The following is a 19,130-nucleotide window of genomic DNA, read 5'->3' as shown; positions in this document are numbered from 1 at the left end:
TAACCCCATTACCATAAAACCTGAGACAATGAGCCCCACAGGGTCCTGCTCAGTTTCAGTACCAACATCTGTATCATTTAGTGTTCAATCAGAGAAACAGAATCAGTAGCATTCTGAACTCAAGTCACACAGGGAACTTGTGAAATTATATACATACTTGTGTGTGTACATACATACATACACATACACAAATAAAGACATTTATTAAATGGAAATGGCTTATACAATTGTGGGGACTGGCTAGGCAAGAATGAGATTTCTAGGGTAGGCCCTTTGGAAGGGCAGGCTGAAAGTCTCTGGCAGGAGATGAAGCTGCTGTCCATAGGCGTGATTTCTTTTCCTTTAGGAATGCACCCAGATTTGCTCTTAAGACTTTTCGCTGATTGCATCAGCCCCACCCAGATTATCGAGGATAATCTCCTTTACTTAAATCCAACTGATTATATAATTCAATTTATAGAATACCTTCACAGCAACACCTAGATCAGTGTTTTTTTAATAACTGTGGAATACAGAATAGCCAAGGTAACACATAAACCATACTAACAATAATGGAAAGAAATTTGTTTCAGTAAGGGCTAAGGAAAACAGGGAGCCTAAAAGTGAATAGGAATATCGATCTAATATTAAAATAATATCATCAAGCCAAAATAATTAAGAAACAGGAGTACTAAAAATTATAGAGAACAAAGCATATATTATAATATATATTGATACATACATATGTACTATGTAAAGTAGAAAGCACAGATTCTAAGTCATATTTGGGGAGATATTATAATAGATGCAAAATTAGAATCTGGTAGAATCTGTATTTCCTCTTAACCTGATTACTTCAACTCTCTTCTGAAAAGTGTTAAATATTTAATGAAGGGATTAAATAGGAGGGTATTTAAGAAATGGGTGGGTCGCTCTGGGTGTTTTATAAATCCTGTGTCTTGCTTAGTTGTCCACTCATCTCTGCAGAATCTGGATACCTCTTCCCAAGATGGATTTGAACAGTACTGCAAGTGGTAAATTCCCATCTGTGTTTTGCTCTCTTCTTTGATAATGCCACATGCTTTGTTTATTTTCCAGAGTTTATAAAAAGTAAAATCCCAATTATGATTAGAGGAATAGGTTGTTGAAGCAGGGGCTGTTTTGCAGTGATAAGTTGTATCAGGGGATTGATGGGTGCTTTGAAGTGAGAGAATGCAATTTCAAATTTAAGAGACAGCCGTGAGTCCCATTATGTGGGTTTTCAAAAGTCTTAAAGTTAACACTTTAAATGGAGAAAAATATATATGGAATACATAATATTTTATGTTTAGTTTATATCTAATAATTTAACATTTTATATTTATTTAAATGTATTTTATCATAAAGTATCAGTTTTGTGTATTGTATTTAATTTATCCTTTTAATGTTTTTCTTGTTTTTGTTTTAATGTTTTACTTGTTTCATTTATTTCCATTTATTTTCCTAACTCCTATTTTCTTTGCATGTAATTTTGTGGATTTCTAGTAACTTCTTCCTTTGGTAACTCAGAGATGACAGACTGTCATTTTTTCTATTATATATATATTTGACCTGTATGTCTCCAATTTTTTCTTTTGGCCACGCCGGGCTGCTTGCGGGATCTTAGTTCCCCAACCAAGGATTGAACCCAGGCCCTTGGCAGTGAGAGCATGGAGCCCAAACCACTGGACCACCAGGGAATTCCCATGTCTCCAATTTAGAATGACTTTAGGTATATCCCTAAAGTAAAAATACAGAATAATCATTGGATTTACAGACTTTCAACTTGAAGTAAGATACATGCTCACCCAGTTTTTAATCCATAAACATATCCTTCATAATTCTCCCCATTTTCTCTTCATCAGACATACTATTACAAAAAGAAACCTGGCAAGGCAAGATTATTTACAACCAGAGTCAAAAGAATATCCTCCAAGCATGGTTTGAACATGACGCTTACCCTGAAAAAGCTAACAGGAAACAACTGGCCAAGGAAATTGGCATTCCAGAATCTAAAATTCAGGTTAGTATCAGGTTTCTGTTTCATTATCTGTCAGGTTCAGGTAAAGAGAAAGGCCAAGCTTAGCACTGGCAGGTGATTCTCTTATGTTGGGTATGTTTCCTAAAGGTTTTTCCTGTTAAATAATATTTAAAACAAAATAAAAACAAGAATTACCTCTTTTACCAATGGTAGAAAACTGTTACTTCTTTTACCAATTGGTTGGGGGCATTCACTCTTGGAGAAAAGAATATACTGGTTGAGGCTCTCCAATAGGAGATAGTTAAATCAACTTCTGAGATTTAGAGATTATAGGAAATTGGATCACTATGATAATGCTATGGTATCAAGTACTGGAATATATACTGCAGAATAATGATTAATATATAATTATGAGGAAACTGTGGGGTAAGCACTCATGTAAATTCTCAAGCTAGTTTTTTTTTTTACTAATATCTGAAAAGTGATTCATACACAGGAGTGTATGAAATAAAATCCCATATTGTATCATTTTGAATAGAACTACTGATGTAAAAATAAAAATAAACTGGATTTCTTCGTCAGCAAAAAGATAGCTGTAAATAATACAATTATACCAACTGAAACAGTATTGAAATCAATAAAGGTCAATAAAAAAGGTGCTTTCAGAGGAGAATAATGAGTTCAGATTTTTGTTATCAAAAATAGTCTCCAGGGGCTTCCCTGGTGGCGCAGTGGTTGAGAGTCCGCCTGCCGATGCAGGGGACACAGGTTCGTACCCCGGTCCGGGAGGATCCCACATGCCGTGGAAAGGCTGGGCTCGTGTGCCATGGCCGCTGAGTCTGCGCGTCCGGAGCCTGTGCTCCACAACGGGAGAGGCCACAACAGTGAGAGGCCCGCGTACCGCAAAAAAAAAAAAAAAAAAAAAATAGTCTCCAATAAGTCACTATATATAAGGGCATCAGTCTGAGGGGACGCTGGGGAGAAGAAAAGTTCCCCTTTTCTTAATGCATTTGTTTTAGGTGTAGGAAACAGTTTTCCCAAATCCCAGAATAAAGTGCACTTTGGGGGACTATCTAGTGATTAGCTGCATGAGAGGTACTAGGCCCATTTGAACTGAGGTGGAGGATGGCAAGTCCAGGAAACAATGTAGGATGAGGTTGCTTCTGCAACTGTGTTCAGTAACTTACTCATTAGTTTCCAGTTTCCACTTGGGCTTAAGACTTCTTATTGGAAAATATTTTTATTAATTAATTTAAAGAATAGATATAACCTTTTAGCACAATGCCTGGGATATGAGTACTACATCAGATATTGGTTATAACTGACACCCTAATCTTACCATGAATTATCAAATTATCAAAATAAAACACTCAGAAATACTTTGAAAGCACCTTGCAATGTCAACTCCAGTAATGAGGAAACAAGCAGAATACAATTGGCTATGTTAGTGATAATAGTTTTAAAGCAAGATATATGGGGTCCCTAGGAGTTTCATTATCTATTGCTATGGGATGAAATAAGTAAAAGTGTAGGTGAGTTAGCCCTGCTCTTGACTATGGCTAATTCTACTGCCCTACATAAAGAAATTCTTTTCTAAGATCAATCCCATATGTATTGTGTATTATGAAATGGTATTCTAATGAAAAGTTGATACAACACAAGGGGGAGAGAGAGAGAGAGAGAGAGAAAGAGAGAGAGAGAGAGAGAGAGAGAGAGATTGATTGACTTCCTTCGAGAGAACTACACTGTTTTTCTTAAATCAGGGAAATTTATTTTGGATACCCTGAGGATGACCATACAAGAAATGCTAACTTGAGTTGAGAGCAGATTGTATACCATCCTGAATTGTATGCTAATAATAGCATCAATCCCAGGATAATACATCGTCTTTCTCTTAGGGATATTATCCCAAGAGCAGTTGATCAATTCGTTTTGTTTAACTGCATTGATATTTGGAATGACACAGACTGAGTTACATGACTTTCACGTCGTCTTTTCCCACTCAGATTTGGTTTAAAAACCACAGAGCAAGACAGAGCCGATTGGGGTTCAGCTCCTCCTAGGGGAAGACCAAACCCATGGACAGAACGAGCCTCAGCCTTATACTCAAGGTAAGAACCCACCAGTCCAAATGCAGTTCATTAGTGGGTCCCATTGAGAGGGGAATCAATTCTGCATGTTGTGCCCAAATTCTCCACAAAGAATCCTTAGTTTTGGAGCCAGTTACAGCCTGTTCTGAGTAACCTAAGGTCATCAATATAAGCATGGTCCCACAGTGGCTGGGACAGACGGGTTCTGAGCAAGAAAGGCTTTGGACTTTTTGGTCCTGCTGCTCTGAGCAGGGCAACATCCTCCTCTTCTGTCATCTCAGGGGGATTCAGAGGGAGTAAGAGGTCAGCACTATCTTCCCAAGTTTGAGTTTCCAGCTTGAATGCAAAAATGTCCTAAAAACCCTATTGTCCCTGCGTTCTCTTTTAGAATACTTACCAAAAGGAGCCACACGAGACCACACATCGGTTCCAAGATCTCAATCAAACATTCTAGTTCAAGCCTTCAAGAGGAACCAATTCTTTGATATTGCAAACAGGAAAACACTAGCCAAACAGGCATTCCAGAATCGAGAATTCAAGTAAGTTTTATGTCTATGGCAGCAAATATCCCTAACCCATTAAACGATGTTACCCCGAGTGGTTGCTGGAAAACCTTGACTAACCTAGATTACCACAGCAATCAAGGACAAAGGCCTGGGATAGTAAACACCTGGCATTGCAAGTCACATTCCTGCAAAAGGAAGAATTTTCTAATCAAATTGTCAGTGGTGCATCTATTCAGAATCACCAGCAGCAAAACTGTGGGAAAATGTGAAAATTAATGTCTATTTTGAGAACACTCTCGTTAGGTTTTCTAAAGCTTGGCACTGCTGTCATTTTGGGCCAGACAATTCTTTCTTGGGAGGGGCAGTCCATGCCAGGTATAGTGTTTTTCAGCATTCCTGGCCTCTGCCAACTAGATATCCTGCCCATCTCTCCTTCCCCCACTTTTAACACCCCCAAAAAATCTACAGGCATAGTCAAATAGGGGAACAAAAGCACCCTCATTAGTACCTTCTTCTACCTAAGCTATGGGGATAGTGGTTCCGTATACATTCAACGCTCATGACTAGGAAGCATGTTCATAGGTCTATCAGCACAATGACCCTCATAAACACTTATCTGTGTTTATTAATCCTTATTCAGATTTATACACGTTTACAAGGTATGTATTCCTGTGCAAACACTGATTAATAGGAGGAAAATGTCAACCTCGTCAAGAGACCTTGTTCCCTGATCCATCGTTGAAATTGAAGGGTGGATCCTAAAGCATATGCCTTTTTAGCCAGAGTTTCATCTATAGTTGATTGCTGAATGTGCTATGACCTAAATCTATGTGTTTGTATGTATGTATATGTATACATATACATACATAAACACACATACTTATGCATATGCACATATATACGTGTCCACACACATATGTACATATATACACATACTGAACACATGAACAAGGGCAATTAATTTCATATATATATATATATATATATATATGTATAGACACACACACACACACACCTCTTGAGATTTGGGCCTATATAATAGGCCCTTTGCTTTACACAGTTTGAGAACAGCCAGAATCACTTGTCTTATGATATCCATGTCTCTGTTTTTCTCACGGAGATGTGGTTTCAGGACCCAAGATCTCTGTACCCTGGGCAGAGCACAAGTGAGCCTGTGAATTCCTTGGTAGATGGCCCAAATGGGAGACCTGGTATGACAGCTCAGCAGCACGAAATTGACCTATGTACTCTCCCAGGCAGATCTCATCATTTTGCTTCCTCCAGTTCTTTCAGCAGGAACCAACCATTTCTACCTGTTCTTCTCCCATCCCACGTATCCTCTGTCCCTTGTGTGATCCAAGGACAAAGTGTCATGATGCAGCCCATGCAGGCTGTGCAGAGAGGAAAGAACTCTCCCTCTACTCTAACACTTGGGAATTATGTGCCAGCACTGCTGACTATGAGAGGAGACCCAGATACTCAGTACCCCTTCTGGCCCCAATACCAAGAACGCCAGGATCACCAAGAACAGACTGACATGGGAGTACTGCAGCTGGAAGACTATTCTCAGCCTCAAGCTGAGCACAAAAAACCACCACCACAGGATCTGAGCCAGGTGGACATATCTTACTTTCTGCAGTGGTGGGATGAGTGCTGCCAGGCTCTGATTGCAGAGCGGGATCCTCAAAAAGGGACCTACTGAGACAGACTGGTGGCCACACCACACAGAGTCAGCTGGAGAACCACCTCATGCCCTCAGCCAACCGCACCAGCAATATACAGAAACCTCAAGAAGCCTTTAGGTCAACTCCTGCCATCCACAGATTGTCAGTAAAAGGTACAAACTTTTTTGAATCCTGATCCACAGGAAGAGGACCCTCCAGGATTTTCAGGTTCTTCTGAACTTTGCAAAGCTCACCAGGGCTTGAGCTTCAGCAGGAAGAAGATAGCATTCTGAACCTGACCAGTCCTCCTTTCTTTGGATGCAGATCACAGCAATTTAAAGAACAATAAATAAGGAGGTCATCCTGTCAGAGGCAAAACTAAAGCAGGGGGAAGGGAAAACCACTTGGAAACCCACATGGAGGTTGTTTTTCTTGTGGGCAGTGGTTATCTTCTATACTCCACTAAGTGAAGGATTGTTTCCAAGCTCCACACTGCCTATGGAAGCACCATGGGCACTAGGTGGTGGACATGTCTGCTGAATTCTTCCAGAAAAAAAGTATTTTACTCAAGAATATGACCTTCTCTCTGTAATCACCATGTCCTCCACGGTCTGGAATAGATCTCTGAGGGACATATTAGAACTTCTTTCCCTCCTGGCATCATGAGAGGGCAAACTTGAAATTAGTTGATTGTGTAGAAAACGAAGGGATGCTGTACTTCTTGATGATGTGAGCTCATAAAAGTGAGCTTTTCCCCAAAGCTCTGAGGGTTTAAACTGGGAACTAGATACTACCTCAGCATCCATCATTACAGGAATGATTAAATGGATTTGGACAAATCCATAATACTGAGTAATCTTCACTTAGAAGTGTATTTTTACTTTGACTATTTAAAACATACAAAAAATTACAATTATAATAGCAATACCATATCATCACTGAACATAGTCTAATGATGCTAATATTTCCACTTTTTTAGTTTTTTGTATATATTTGCATATATGTATATATATATGTCCATAATATTTCTTCTCTTATTATAAATACATTATACGTTCATCTAAAACCTGGGGTAACCATTCTCATTCTCAGTCTTCCCCCCTCTTTTGAAAAGGTAAATTCTGAAAACAGATTTTGGTACATGTGGGTTTACCTTGGCAATAAAAATGTCTTTAAAAAATATCACTTCTGGGCTTCCCTGGTGGCACAGTGGTTGAGAGTCCACCTGCCGATGCAGGGGACACGAGTTCGTGCCCCAGTCTGGGAAGATCCCACATGCCGCGGAGCAGCTGGGCCCGTGAGCCATGGCCACTGAGCCTGCGCGTCCAAGAGCCTGTGCTCCACAACGGGAGAGGCCACAACAGTGAGAGGCCCGCGTACCGCAAAAAAAAAAGAAAAAAAAAATCACTTCTTTGTTCATTTTATTAATTTACTTTCTGTTTTGTCATATTTGCTTTGTTTACTTTCCATATGAAGGTGTTGAAAGAAGATCAGTACGCATACCATCTAGTTCTACAAAGATACCAGTTTTGCACAAATATAGTCGTGAGGTGGACATCCTTCTGGTATCTGGGTGCGTTACATGCAAGAGTTCTCTAGATGTTTATACACTGAAGCACAAGTGCCAGAATATTCCAACATCAGTATTTATGGCCAAATAACACTCAGCACAAGTTATTTTTCCTAATATGAGCTGTATCTTCATTAACCACTTAGGGAAATAAAAGTCACATGCGTATGTGCAGGTATTAGTGGCACAAATCTACAAAAAGAATCTGATATATTTAACAGTGTTGATACCATGCCTAGTTTGATTTTTAAATTTCTCCCCCACATGATTCTCATGTGGTCAGAGATGAGAGGTCCTAGTATCTTTCCTGTACTTCAAACACATACGTGGACAGAGTTCTCCAACTTATGAAAACAAGTCTGATTATTTGTGAAGGGAAAACTATACATTTGTGTCTATAATCTACTTCTTCATTTATATGCATATCTGTATCTCCATGTTTATATGTATGGATCTATGTAAATATATTATCTATTGTTCATCTACATTGTCTCTACAGCTCCCCTCCATACTCTTTATGCCTATCTCTATATCTACACATCTAACTATAGCCTCTGGAGGGAGACAGATGGGATGACCTTCTCTAGAGAAATAGGTAAATTTTCACTTCTGAAGCAAGCAGTGGGATTAAGTCTCTAGAGAAAAAGGTAAGGAACAGTATCTGACCAAGAGAACCACGTTGACCAGTTCAGAATCTCCTGCAAGTCAAATGTCCCTTTCATGGATTGGGTGACCAGACATCCTATTCTTATAACAGATTGAGGTGACCATGAATGTGCACTGGGCTCACAGCCAGTGGAGGCCTTAAAGGCTGTCATGGTTGAGGCCTCTACAGCCTGAAAGCAGGGCTGAGAACATGGATCCTGCAGGGTGGCAAGTCCAGTGGACCTTGCTTGGTGCCCACGGCTGGAGCATCTGATTGCCCCATCCCAGCTCTGCCTCCAATAAAAGGCACCTGCCCTCTTCCTAGAGGCCCCTTGGGTCCCAACAACCTGGTCCCTTAGTTCTTGGGACTAATTTCAATTTCTGAAAACCTTTGGACGGGAGGGTCCGTGGATGAGGTCACGCATCTCGCAGGCCAGTCCTGTTCCAGGTTGTGTCCACTGTTTGGGTGATGGCCAAAGTGCAGACTTCACCTCTGGAGCAGAAATCACTGTATATCCTCTGGAGGGGGCATTGGGGATTTAGTCACTAGCTGTGCTGCCTGCTCCTGGGTAGAATATTCTTGCCCCTGAAGAAGGTGACTCGTCCGTACAATGGAAGTTCTTAGCAGACCCTAAACTCCCTGACTTTTATTTGGGTATACACCCTCCCCTTTCAGGCCACATTCCCAGGGAAGGATACACAATCCGCAGCCCAAGGAGTATAGTTCTTAATCACTCTCAGTCAATTTCATTTACCCTGCAGAGAGGTGGAGTTAGGAAGGGGCACGTGTCACAATTCTGGCCAGTGAGATGTCTATGAGGGGCTTCTGAGAAAGGCTGCCCACCAATAAAGGAGACACTTAGGAGGAAACCCTCCCTCTTCAGCTGTTGGAGCTGTAGCTGCCACCTTTCAACCACAAGGGGAGAAGCTGACAGAACACGTTAAGGATGGGAGAGCAGAAAACTAGAACCTTAAAGCCACCCAACCTCAGGGCTTCTTGTTATATATACAAAATATAAATCCCCTTATTTATTAAAGTCCTTTAGAGTTAGGTTTTCTGTTACGTTCAATGAAATACACCTTATTGCTATAGCCAGGTAGGCATATGATTCAGCCAAAAGCATTAGTCCAAAAGCAAGAGGATCAGAACAATTCAAACAGCAGCTTCAATTTTTAAAACTCAACTGCACCCACTTAAATGGAATAGGGAACAGAGGAAAATAATGAATAGCCTCATTGTTGCAGAGAAAGAGAAGACAGAATGTTTCTGCCACTAATGAAGTTATGGAGGTTATTTAAGGTCTAGAAAAATTTCAAAAGCTGGAGTAAGGGGGAGCCAAGAGGGAATAGTGAGGAAGGCCTAGAACTCAAGAGCTAAAATGAGTAAGAAATAACATATCCCACATCATAAGCAGAAAAGCCAAACTCACGAAGTCAAGGAAAGAAAACCCAAAGAACAAGAATCTGGCAGCACAAAGCAGAAGTATCTCAATTCAAGACTTCAACTGCTGGTCTCTGGAGTAGATACAGCCATAGCTCAATGCCATTAACCATTAAGATCCAACTCATTTTCCTTGCTTAGTTTTGTGCTCCCCAAAATATTTCTGATAATTTGTTTCCCCACATATATCCCAGCCCAAGAGATGAAATGACCAGAGAAATTACAAAACCAGATATTTGAAAATTACTGGTTTATAATGAGCACTAGAAGTTGGTGTGTGTTTAGATTTAAACATGTCTTCTGGGAGTCTGGGTATAATAAATCAGACCCTTTTGCACATGACTGACAAAACTGGAATTTCTAGCTCTGTAAAGCCAATAGGCTATGGTAACTTTATTGAGATACAGACATGCTAAATGACATTTCCATTTCATATCTAAAGCAATGATTTTCAACCACTCTAGGGTCACATCACAATGGAGGAGAACCCATTTTAAACAAATATCCACCACCCAACCCCTCCCAAGCCCCATTTAAGAATCACTACTGTGGGGACCTCCCTCGTGGTCCAGAGGTTAAGACTCCATGCTTCCACTGCAGGGGGCGTGGGTTCAATCCCTGGTCAAGGAACTAAGATCCCACATGCCGTGCACCACAGCCAAAAAAAAAAGGAACACTACTGTAGTGAGCTACGTTTACTGCTGGGTGTGTGTTGTATCCTTTCAACATTCTAAGGAGGAGTAAAAGGTTAAATGCATTGCTTTAGGCTGGGTTCTCCCAGAAGCAGACTCTAAGGAAAAAATGTGAATTTAACTGATGATTCCAGGATGCACTAGTAGGGAAGTGGGTATGTAAAATAAGAGGAGGTCTATGCAGGTTCATTCATACCACTGTGGGCAACTATGCTTTCTTCTACTGGCGGCCTCGGATGGTATGGGGTAACTCCACTCGAGGGGTAACTCAAATATTCAGCTGTCAGTTCTCTGGTGAGCAAGGAAGCTGGGATGCATCCTCTGATTCCTATTCACCATTAGCTGAAAGCTGCTCTCAGGGGCATTAACTCCACAGCACTTCAAGCAGAGAGGGAGCCTTAGGAAGGTGATTGCAGTAGGACTCCTGATGGTGGCAAGTGCTGGAATGGTGAGTGCTCAGGCATTTGGGACAGGCACTGACACCTTCTATTACACACCGGATGGTTCCTTATTGGCTTCTCTTCCCTTTTGACTCTCAGCAGTTCACCTTGTTATGCTATCTTTCACAGTCCCTGACACAGATCTTCTCTTTGCTCCACCCAGAAGAAACAGTTTCTTTCTAATAACCCATTAGTCTTAAATGGAACTCTTTATTAGTTCTAATTACTAAGAGCCAAAAATGTTAGTTCCTTTATGGTTTTTATACCTAAAAGGTTTTGTGAACACAATCAAAGAAAACACTTTGTGGAGACTCAAATACAAAGTTCTATTTATTTTCAATAATGAAATCAACACAACAAAGAGGAATTAATCCTCTAATTTTTAAATCTAACACTATTCTTAGCACAAAACTATCCTCAATAAATAAAAACACATTCCTAGTAACCAAGTAAGACTTTTCCCAAGACTCTCTAAATTTTTGTGTTTTAAACAAAACTGGATGGTAGATAAAGAAACACATGGTAGAGACTTAACTGACACAGACTTGAAGAAAAGAACAGCCAACGAACAGGCTCCCCAAATATAAGTTGGCAAAAGGAATATGGGGTTTTCAAAGCAGCCCAGAAATCAGAGTTCACTGGGGGATGCAAGGGTTTGGGACAGTCCATGTTCAAAGGCCTTGTAATTAAATCTTTCCACATTCCTAGATTCTTGATTTGGAATCTATCATAATCTAGAGAAGCTTCTGCCAAAGGATAGGAGGCTCTTTATTTATGCTTTCTGAAACAACCCATCTAACTTTCCGCCTTTGACTTTGTCACTAGCTCCTCTCACCAATACAGCAGGGATTCCATTCCAGAAAGCGGTTATTACTATGTAAACCAACCTCTCTGTTTTTGATTTTCCTTGTACAAACACATTGATACTGCCAGGAACAGCTCTAAATATATCCAATTTCTTTTATTTTCATCCTCCAACTTTGCTTGGCTACAAAATCTAGGACTCACAGAGCAACAATAGCATTGGTCAAAAGATGAGTGTCAGTTCCAATGTAAAAATCTCTGAAGTTCAATAGTCACAAAAAAAATTTTTAATGCCTTATGTGCCAAACCTTTTTTTTTCATTATCTTGCCAATTATTTCTTTCGGAATTCAATCCTCCGAGCTACATTCTGAGCACCAAATTTTTTGACCAGTGCATCTCGGGTACCCTCATCATCTTTTTGCAAATCTAAGTCATCCTGTCGGGACCAAATGGGATACCCATCAGCCCTCTGACCAGACTCTAAAAAGGAGGAAGTAGCCTCCAGCTCACCACTATTTTTTAGGAAGGCCTGTGTAACTGTTGACAGATCCAAGTTAAACTTTTCCATTAACTGCCGGATGATCTTAATGGCAGCTCCCACCTCTGGTGCGGAAACTTTTTCTTCTTCTTCTTCCTCATCAGGCTGTGTTTCTGAGTCCTCCTCAGGTGTGGGTGGATCATCATCACACATTGTTATATGTATTTCAAAATCAGGGCTCTCATCCACCTAGAGAAAGTGATGAATATGACCAGTTACTAATTACCAAGTCATGAATACTTACTCTTAAAATATCTGGTCTCTCCCAGCTACCACTTCCTTGCCCTTTTCACCCCTATCACACTGGACTTCCTTCAGTTCCTCTTATGTGCTATGTTCCTTCTTACATTTACTCATGTTGGATGTGTGCATATGTGTATGTATGTGTATATATATGTATGTATATGATAGGGTAAGGAGAAGTGTGAGTGTGGATGGAGTGTGTGTGTGTGTGTGTATGCATGTGTACATATGTACGTACGTGTATGTATATGTATTCCAACAGAACATTAGAAGCTACACTGAATGTGAAAAATAAATGTTATGTGCATACACATATATGTATACACATGTATGCACTAATTATTTGTTAAAAATTTGACTTCACTCTCAGATTGTAAGCTCCATAGGGCAGGAAATGTTATGTTTTGCTCATCACTACATCCCCAGTGCCTACCAATGCCTTCACATGGTAAGTACTCAAAAAACATTGCTGTATGAATATATTAGGGTCTCCACACTACACTATATTTAGGCACGTTACGAAGCGTGTTATGTGAGAGGAGACCTATGTAGGCCATGTTTGAGAGTTGTTGAGAGTATTTGAAAGTTTACAGAAAATGAACCAACTTTAAATTAAATGAACTTTAAATTATTTTCCTGTTTTAGACTGATACATAACCATTTTTCTTAGTGTTAGTAAGAAAAGTTAATTAACAAGATCCTTTTTCTTAGAGAAGATATGCACATATAATTTGGATTTTTTTATTACTCATTATTTTATGGTTGCCTTTCTCTATAACTATGATTAAATATGGGATTCCAACAAAGTTTTAGAACTTAACTGAATATGGAAGAGCTAAAAAATTCTAAAAAAGCTCTAAGTATACAAAGAGCTAAAATTGCTTGATAAAAAATTAACCTCTTTAAAAAATTACTTTTACCTGAGAATAAAAACATTTTAAAAAGATAAATCCGCAAACTTAACTTAGAAAAACTTACAGATGAAAGTACTCAAAGTAAGATGCTTTATACTACTTAAAAATAATTCTCCCCCATGTTTCTCCCTCCCCTCCTCCTTAAATCATCCTACCAAAAACTAAAAGTACATGCCCAGAACCTTGATCAGTCTCACCTTCCATTTTCCTCCTCCATCTTGAATTTCTCTCTTACCTTTCTGGGCCTCAGGTGTATAAAAAGAACAGATGGGAAGACCAATTTCAAAGGAGGAGAATGGACATAGGAAAAAAACATGAGTTAAATCTAGTTAACATACCACAATCTCTTCAAACTCCCGGGTGGCTTCTACAAGCATCTTTTTGACTGCTTCTTCATTCTCCTTGATCTCTTCCTTTTCAAATTCTTCTTCAGGCAAGTCTGGAGTTCTCTTATTCTGTGGTTCTATTAAACAGAACAGCACCAGATTAGAACTAGCCTTTTTTACAGAAACCAAAAATATAGTAAATGCTCTGTGAGCTCTGGGCCAGAAGTGAGCCTGCACTTTTTTCCTATTAGAAAATATGTTTTTGATCAGAAGGGTAAGAAAAATATGACATGCATGTTCAATAATTTCTACTCTTGCTTCTGAAAAGTTGTACAATAAAAATGGTGGTAATTTTCCTAGGTTCTGATACGTAAAATAAAAATACTCTTCAAGTTTAATTCATTTTTCACTTTGTATTTATAGATCTTGCAAATTAACAAAACTGTGCCATAAATTGGGTTGTCTGGGAAGTAGGTTCTGAGATGGAGATTAACAGGTAAGGTGTTGATTAAGGAGTGTTCACTGGGCAGAAAGAAGCTGAGAGCTGTGAGAGTTCCAACAAGGCCGCAACTGAAACCATGTAGAAGTCTGGAGCTAGGAAGGCCCTACAGAGTTGACCAAGTTGGGGCAAAGGAGCCAAGATGTTATTTTAACCGCGCATAGATTAGTCATTGGATGCTAGCCTAGAATGACAGAACCTTGGGTAAGGCAGTTCTCCCAGGGGAAGATAGATCTGGGGGTCTACCACAATCCACCACATACAATCTACAGAAAGGAGAGCCTCCTAAAGCTAAACATCCTCCTATTTCCCTTTTAGTCTTTGTTCTCTGAGGACTTAACTCTGCTATTTTCCACTTAACAAAGACTGACTACTAAGGGGCAACACGAGAGAGATTTTTTGTGATGGAATTGTTCTGTATCCTGATTTTGGTGGTTACATCACCATCTGTACATGTGTTAAAACACCTAACTGGAAAACTGTATGGCAGTTTCTTAAAATATTAAACATATAATCACCATATGATCCAGCAATTCCACTTCTGAGAATACACCCCCAAAAAAAAAGCAGGGTTTCAAACAGGTATTAGTAACCCATACTACAGCAGCATTATTCACAATATCCAAGATGTGGAAACACTAGGAACAAAATTCTCACACATGTTGCAACATGGGTTGGTGTTCAATAGGTACAAATTTCAGTTCTGGAGGACGAAAATGTTCTAGAGATGGATCATGGTGATGACTGCATCACAATGTGAACATACTTAGTGCTACTGAACTAAACACTTAAAAACAGCTAAAATGGTATATTTTATCTAATGTATATTCTACCACAATAAAAAAAATTTAAATACATAACTGTACACCAAAATAAGTCAATTTTATTTTACATAAAATTTTAAAAAGAAGCCTTACATTTTAGAGATACTTGCTGAAACTGATAAAAAAAAAAATGGGATAATGCCTGGCACTGGCTTCAAAATAATCCCAGAAGTCAGGATGAAAGGTGTAGATGAAAAAACTGGCCACAAACTATAATCAGGTGAAGTTGGGTGATGGGTACGTGCATTATACTATTCTCTTTCTACTTCTGTAAATGTTTGAAATTTTCCATAATAAAAAATGTAAACAAATTATGGCTCACATAATGAAACACAATGCAATGAACAAGAAAGGAATGAAGCAAACAATGAGCAGACACACAAAAGCTTCAAGATCTATTAAGTTAAAAAAAGAAAGCAAACTGCAGAACAAACTTCTGTCTAGTGTGCTAGTGTTACTATGAGCAAAAAGGACACAAACAGGGGACAACAACAGTGGTTGCCTCTGGGAGAGGAAGCGGGGGAAGGGGTATGGAGCAGTGAGACTCACTTTTCACTATGTACTCTTTTACACTTGGAGTATATCTGAGGATAAATTCCTAGAGGCAATAATTACCATGTTTAAGGGAACATGTATTTTAAATGTTGTCAGATGGTGTCAAAATTCCTTCCAAAGAAATTGCACCGATTTCCTTCTATTAATAATGTAGGAGTGTACTTGTTTTCATATACCTCGTTAACTCTGGGTATTACCCATTTTGTTAGTTATTGCCAATCTAACTGATAAAATATGACATTGCCTTGCTCTGATCTACTTTTCTAAAAAACACACCAGACACACTTATTTCAGTTTCCATGGGCAGAAGTCCAGGCATGGCTTGTACTGGTCCTCTGCTCAGGGTGTAATTTTTTGTTTGTGGGGCTGCGCCTTATGGCAAGGCGGGGGGGGGGGGGGATCTTAGTTCCCTGACCAGGAATCGAACCGTGCCCCCTGCAGTGGAATCACGGAGTCTTAACCACTGGCCAGCCAAGGAAGTCCCCTCAGGGTCTAATTTATTTTTATTCAGTAACAATATTTCTGCATTTGTTTATTTGCCATTTATCTATTTCCTTTTCTGGAAACTTCCTGTTCCATTTCCTTTGCTCACTTTTCTACTAGTTTTTCTTTTACTTACTAACTTCTACAAGCTCTTTGGATATTAAGGAAACTCACTCTGTTGCAACGTATTGAAAATACTTTTCCAGTTTGCCCTCTGACTTTATTTATCATGAGAAGCTTTAAATTTTAAGTAATCAAATATATAAAGTTTTTTCTTAGTCTTCCTGGTTTCAGAACTATCAACATGTAACTATTAAAAGGGATATTCGAGGACTTCCCTACTGGCGCAGTGGTTAAGAATCCGCCTGCCAATGAGCGGACACGGGTTCAAGCCCTGGTCGGGGAACATCCCACAGGCCCCAGCAATGAGAAGCCTGCGCACAGCAATGAAGAGTAGCCCCCACCCTCCGAAACTAGAGAAAGCCCACGTGCAGCAACAAAGACCCAACGCAGCCAAAAATAAATAATAAAATAAAATTAATTAATTCTAAATAAATAAATAAAATTTTAAAATAAAAAGGATACTCGGGAATTCCCTGGCAGTCCAGTGGTTAAGACTCTGTGCTTTCACTGCCGTGGGCCTGGGTTTGACCCCTGGTCAGGGAACCCTGCAAGCCGCGGCCAAAAAAAAAACCCACAAAAAAACAAAAAAGGATACTCATCCACATTTTCTCCTGGTCATTTTATGATTTTAATTTTTACATTTAAATGACTGAATATCAAAACACTGAGTAGGGTGAATCCAGCTTAATTTTGTCCCAAGTTCCAATTGGTCTACCAGCCATCTCCACACCACTGATTTAAAATCAGGGCCCTACATGATCTCCTTCACCCATACACACAGCCCAGTCTCTCCAAGAATTCTCCCTCTTGCTTCCTCCATCCCAGCCACACAGGTCTCTGTTGCTCCAAGAACACACCAGCTATACTCCACCTCAGGACCTTTGTACTTAATACTCCCTAAGCCTGAAATACTCTTTCTCAGATAACCAACTGCTGAGTTCTTTCATTTCCTCTGGTCTCTGCTCAAGCATCAGCTTACAGTAGTGACCTTCCCTTCTCATCCTGTAGAAAACCTCCTCCTCTCCGGCCCTTACCCTGATTTATTTTTTTCTGTAGCACTTCCCGCTGCCCAGCTAGCATTTTAAACTCCATGACTGAAGGGAGTTTTATTTACTGTTATATCCCAGCAGGATAAAGGTCTGGCACTCAAACATCTGTTGAATGAATCTCAAATGTCACTTTTACCAAAAACAAAATTCCTACTAAGCATACTGAATAGGATTAACAGATTTGCCTTCCCAGATTTCAACTGTTATGCAGAATAGCCCCATAAGGAAAGAGAAGCTGAGGAAGCAGCATGACTCTTTAAACAAAAGGGTCTGTCAATTTACGCTGTCAATACCCGTTTTATCAGAAGTTAAGCATCTCAACAGCTATGCACTGTGTCCTAACCGGCCCTGCATCCCAATATTCTGTTCAACTGCGTTAGAAATACACTTCACCTGAGCGAAACGTGGAAACGACTTCCCACTGAGAACCTTCTTATGTGAATATGCAGTCATTTAAGCCAAGAAATTAAAATAAGCTGGTCTGGCAGGCATGGCTTTAAAACGTCTTATACTGAATGTACCTGAATACAGAAGAACTATTTTTTAAAACGAGTCTGGGAAATCTCTTAAAAGATACCCAAGAAGCTGGTTCCCCGTTGTCTCTGGGGGGGGGGGAAACTAGGTAGCTGGTGGGAAAGGAAAGGGGGGAGAATTTTCCACATACTCTTTCTGCACCTTTTGAATATCGGACCATGCCAATACCCCAGTTATTGGAAAAGTGAATTAAGAGAGACCTTAGAAAACGGCGCAATATTACCCGGATGTCAAAGGGGGGGTGAGGAGGGGGCTGGACGATGCTCCCCCAAGACGCCAACATGGACGCCCAACAGAAGAGGAAAGAGGCCGACGCCCCCGCCTCACACAGGGGACAGCAGAGGGCTCGCGCGTTCGCAGCAAGCCTCACCCCCGCTATCAGCATCCTCGGGGTCTTGCTCAGTTTTCCGCTTGAGTTTCTGGGAGGAGGGGCTCACTGGGGCCTCCCCCAACAGGTACTTATGCTCCTGGCCCCGCAGGCGCTTGAGGTAGCGGTCCTTCATGGACTGCCACGAGTGCTGGGTGAGCGAGCTCTTCTCCATCGCTTTCCACAAGGCGTTGCCGGTGACGGAGCTGGGCGAGCGGGCATGTTCCTTCACGTACGTCAAGATGGCCACGTCGTCCGCGTCCGTGAAGACGATCCGCCCCACGTGCGGCTGCAGCTCGGGCTCCGTGGAGGCGGCGCCCCCAGCCTGAGGCCCGGGCTTCGTCTCTGGGGCCTGGTCGGCCCCTAGAGCCGGGCCCAACCGGTAGGCCTCCAGCTCGAGCCTCTCGTTGCGCTCCACGCAGTCCAGGATGTACTGCGTGGAAATGAAGTCGCCCGAGGCCTCGGCCGCCGCCTCCCCGGGCTGAGCCAGCAGCACGGCCCCAGGCTCCTGCACGCGACACAAGGTGCCGCCGCCGTGCAGGATGAGCGTCGAGAGCCGGCGCTTCGCCGGGCTGGGACGCACGTAGAAGGACATGGAGCTGCCATCCTCCCTCACGAATAGAGTCGAGGAATGGGTTGGCCCATTGGGGTCTTTGCCCAAATCCATCGCCTCAGCCATAGCTCACGCCGAGCACCAGAAGAAGGTGCCGTCTTGCCAACGCGCGGCGTACAGAGCCCCAGTGCCTGAGGTAACGCTCCAGACGCTACTGCCGCCGCCCCACAACCCCGTACTACGCCTGCGCTGCAGTTGCACAGAGCAGTGCCCGCCCCCTTTCCCCGGAAG

General features: G+C 41.1%; 2 protein-coding genes across 2 annotated transcripts; one reads left to right on the top strand and one right to left on the bottom strand.

Moving 5' to 3' along the window:
* Positions 1 to 988: 988 nt before the first annotated feature.
* Positions 989 to 6,276, top strand: DUXB (double homeobox B). Its single transcript, XM_030863817.1, is given in 7 exon segments — positions 989 to 1,013; positions 1,863 to 2,020; positions 3,985 to 4,030; positions 4,033 to 4,089; positions 4,457 to 4,573; positions 4,576 to 4,607; positions 5,695 to 6,276. Coding segments are annotated over 7 exon segments (1,017 nt in total).
* Positions 6,277 to 11,343: 5,067 nt separating this feature from the next.
* TERF2IP (TERF2 interacting protein) lies at positions 11,344 to 19,095 on the bottom strand. Its single transcript, XM_030863296.2, has 3 exons — positions 18,290 to 19,095; positions 13,865 to 13,989; positions 11,344 to 12,558 (listed from the first exon to the last, which is right to left on the bottom strand). Exons 1-3 carry the CDS (start codon positions 18,963 to 18,965, stop codon positions 12,163 to 12,165), a joined length of 1,197 nt encoding a protein of 398 aa, XP_030719156.2. The 5' UTR covers positions 18,966 to 19,095; the 3' UTR covers positions 11,344 to 12,162.
* Positions 19,096 to 19,130: the final 35 nt, after the last annotated feature.

Source organism: Globicephala melas, chromosome 19 (genome assembly GCF_963455315.2).
Source record: "Globicephala melas chromosome 19, mGloMel1.2, whole genome shotgun sequence".
In the NCBI taxonomy this organism is placed as follows: Eukaryota; Metazoa; Chordata; class Mammalia; order Artiodactyla; family Delphinidae; genus Globicephala; species Globicephala melas.
Note: the sequence above shows the minus strand (reverse complement) of the source record. Positions and strands in the feature narration are given on the sequence as shown.

Excerpts from the sequence above, each read along its gene's own strand:
- TERF2IP (XM_030863296.2), bottom strand. The coding sequence starts at position 18,965 with ATGGCTGAGGCGATGGATTTGGGCAAAGACCCCAATGGGCCAACCCAT. Across the intron at positions 13,990-18,289 it reads CGAGGATGCTGATAGCGGGG|AACCACAGAATAAGAGAACT; the intron begins GTGAGGCTTGCT and ends TCTGTTTAATAG. Across the intron at positions 12,559-13,864 it reads GGGAGTTTGAAGAGATTGTG|GTGGATGAGAGCCCTGATTT; the intron begins GTATGTTAACTA and ends CACTTTCTCTAG.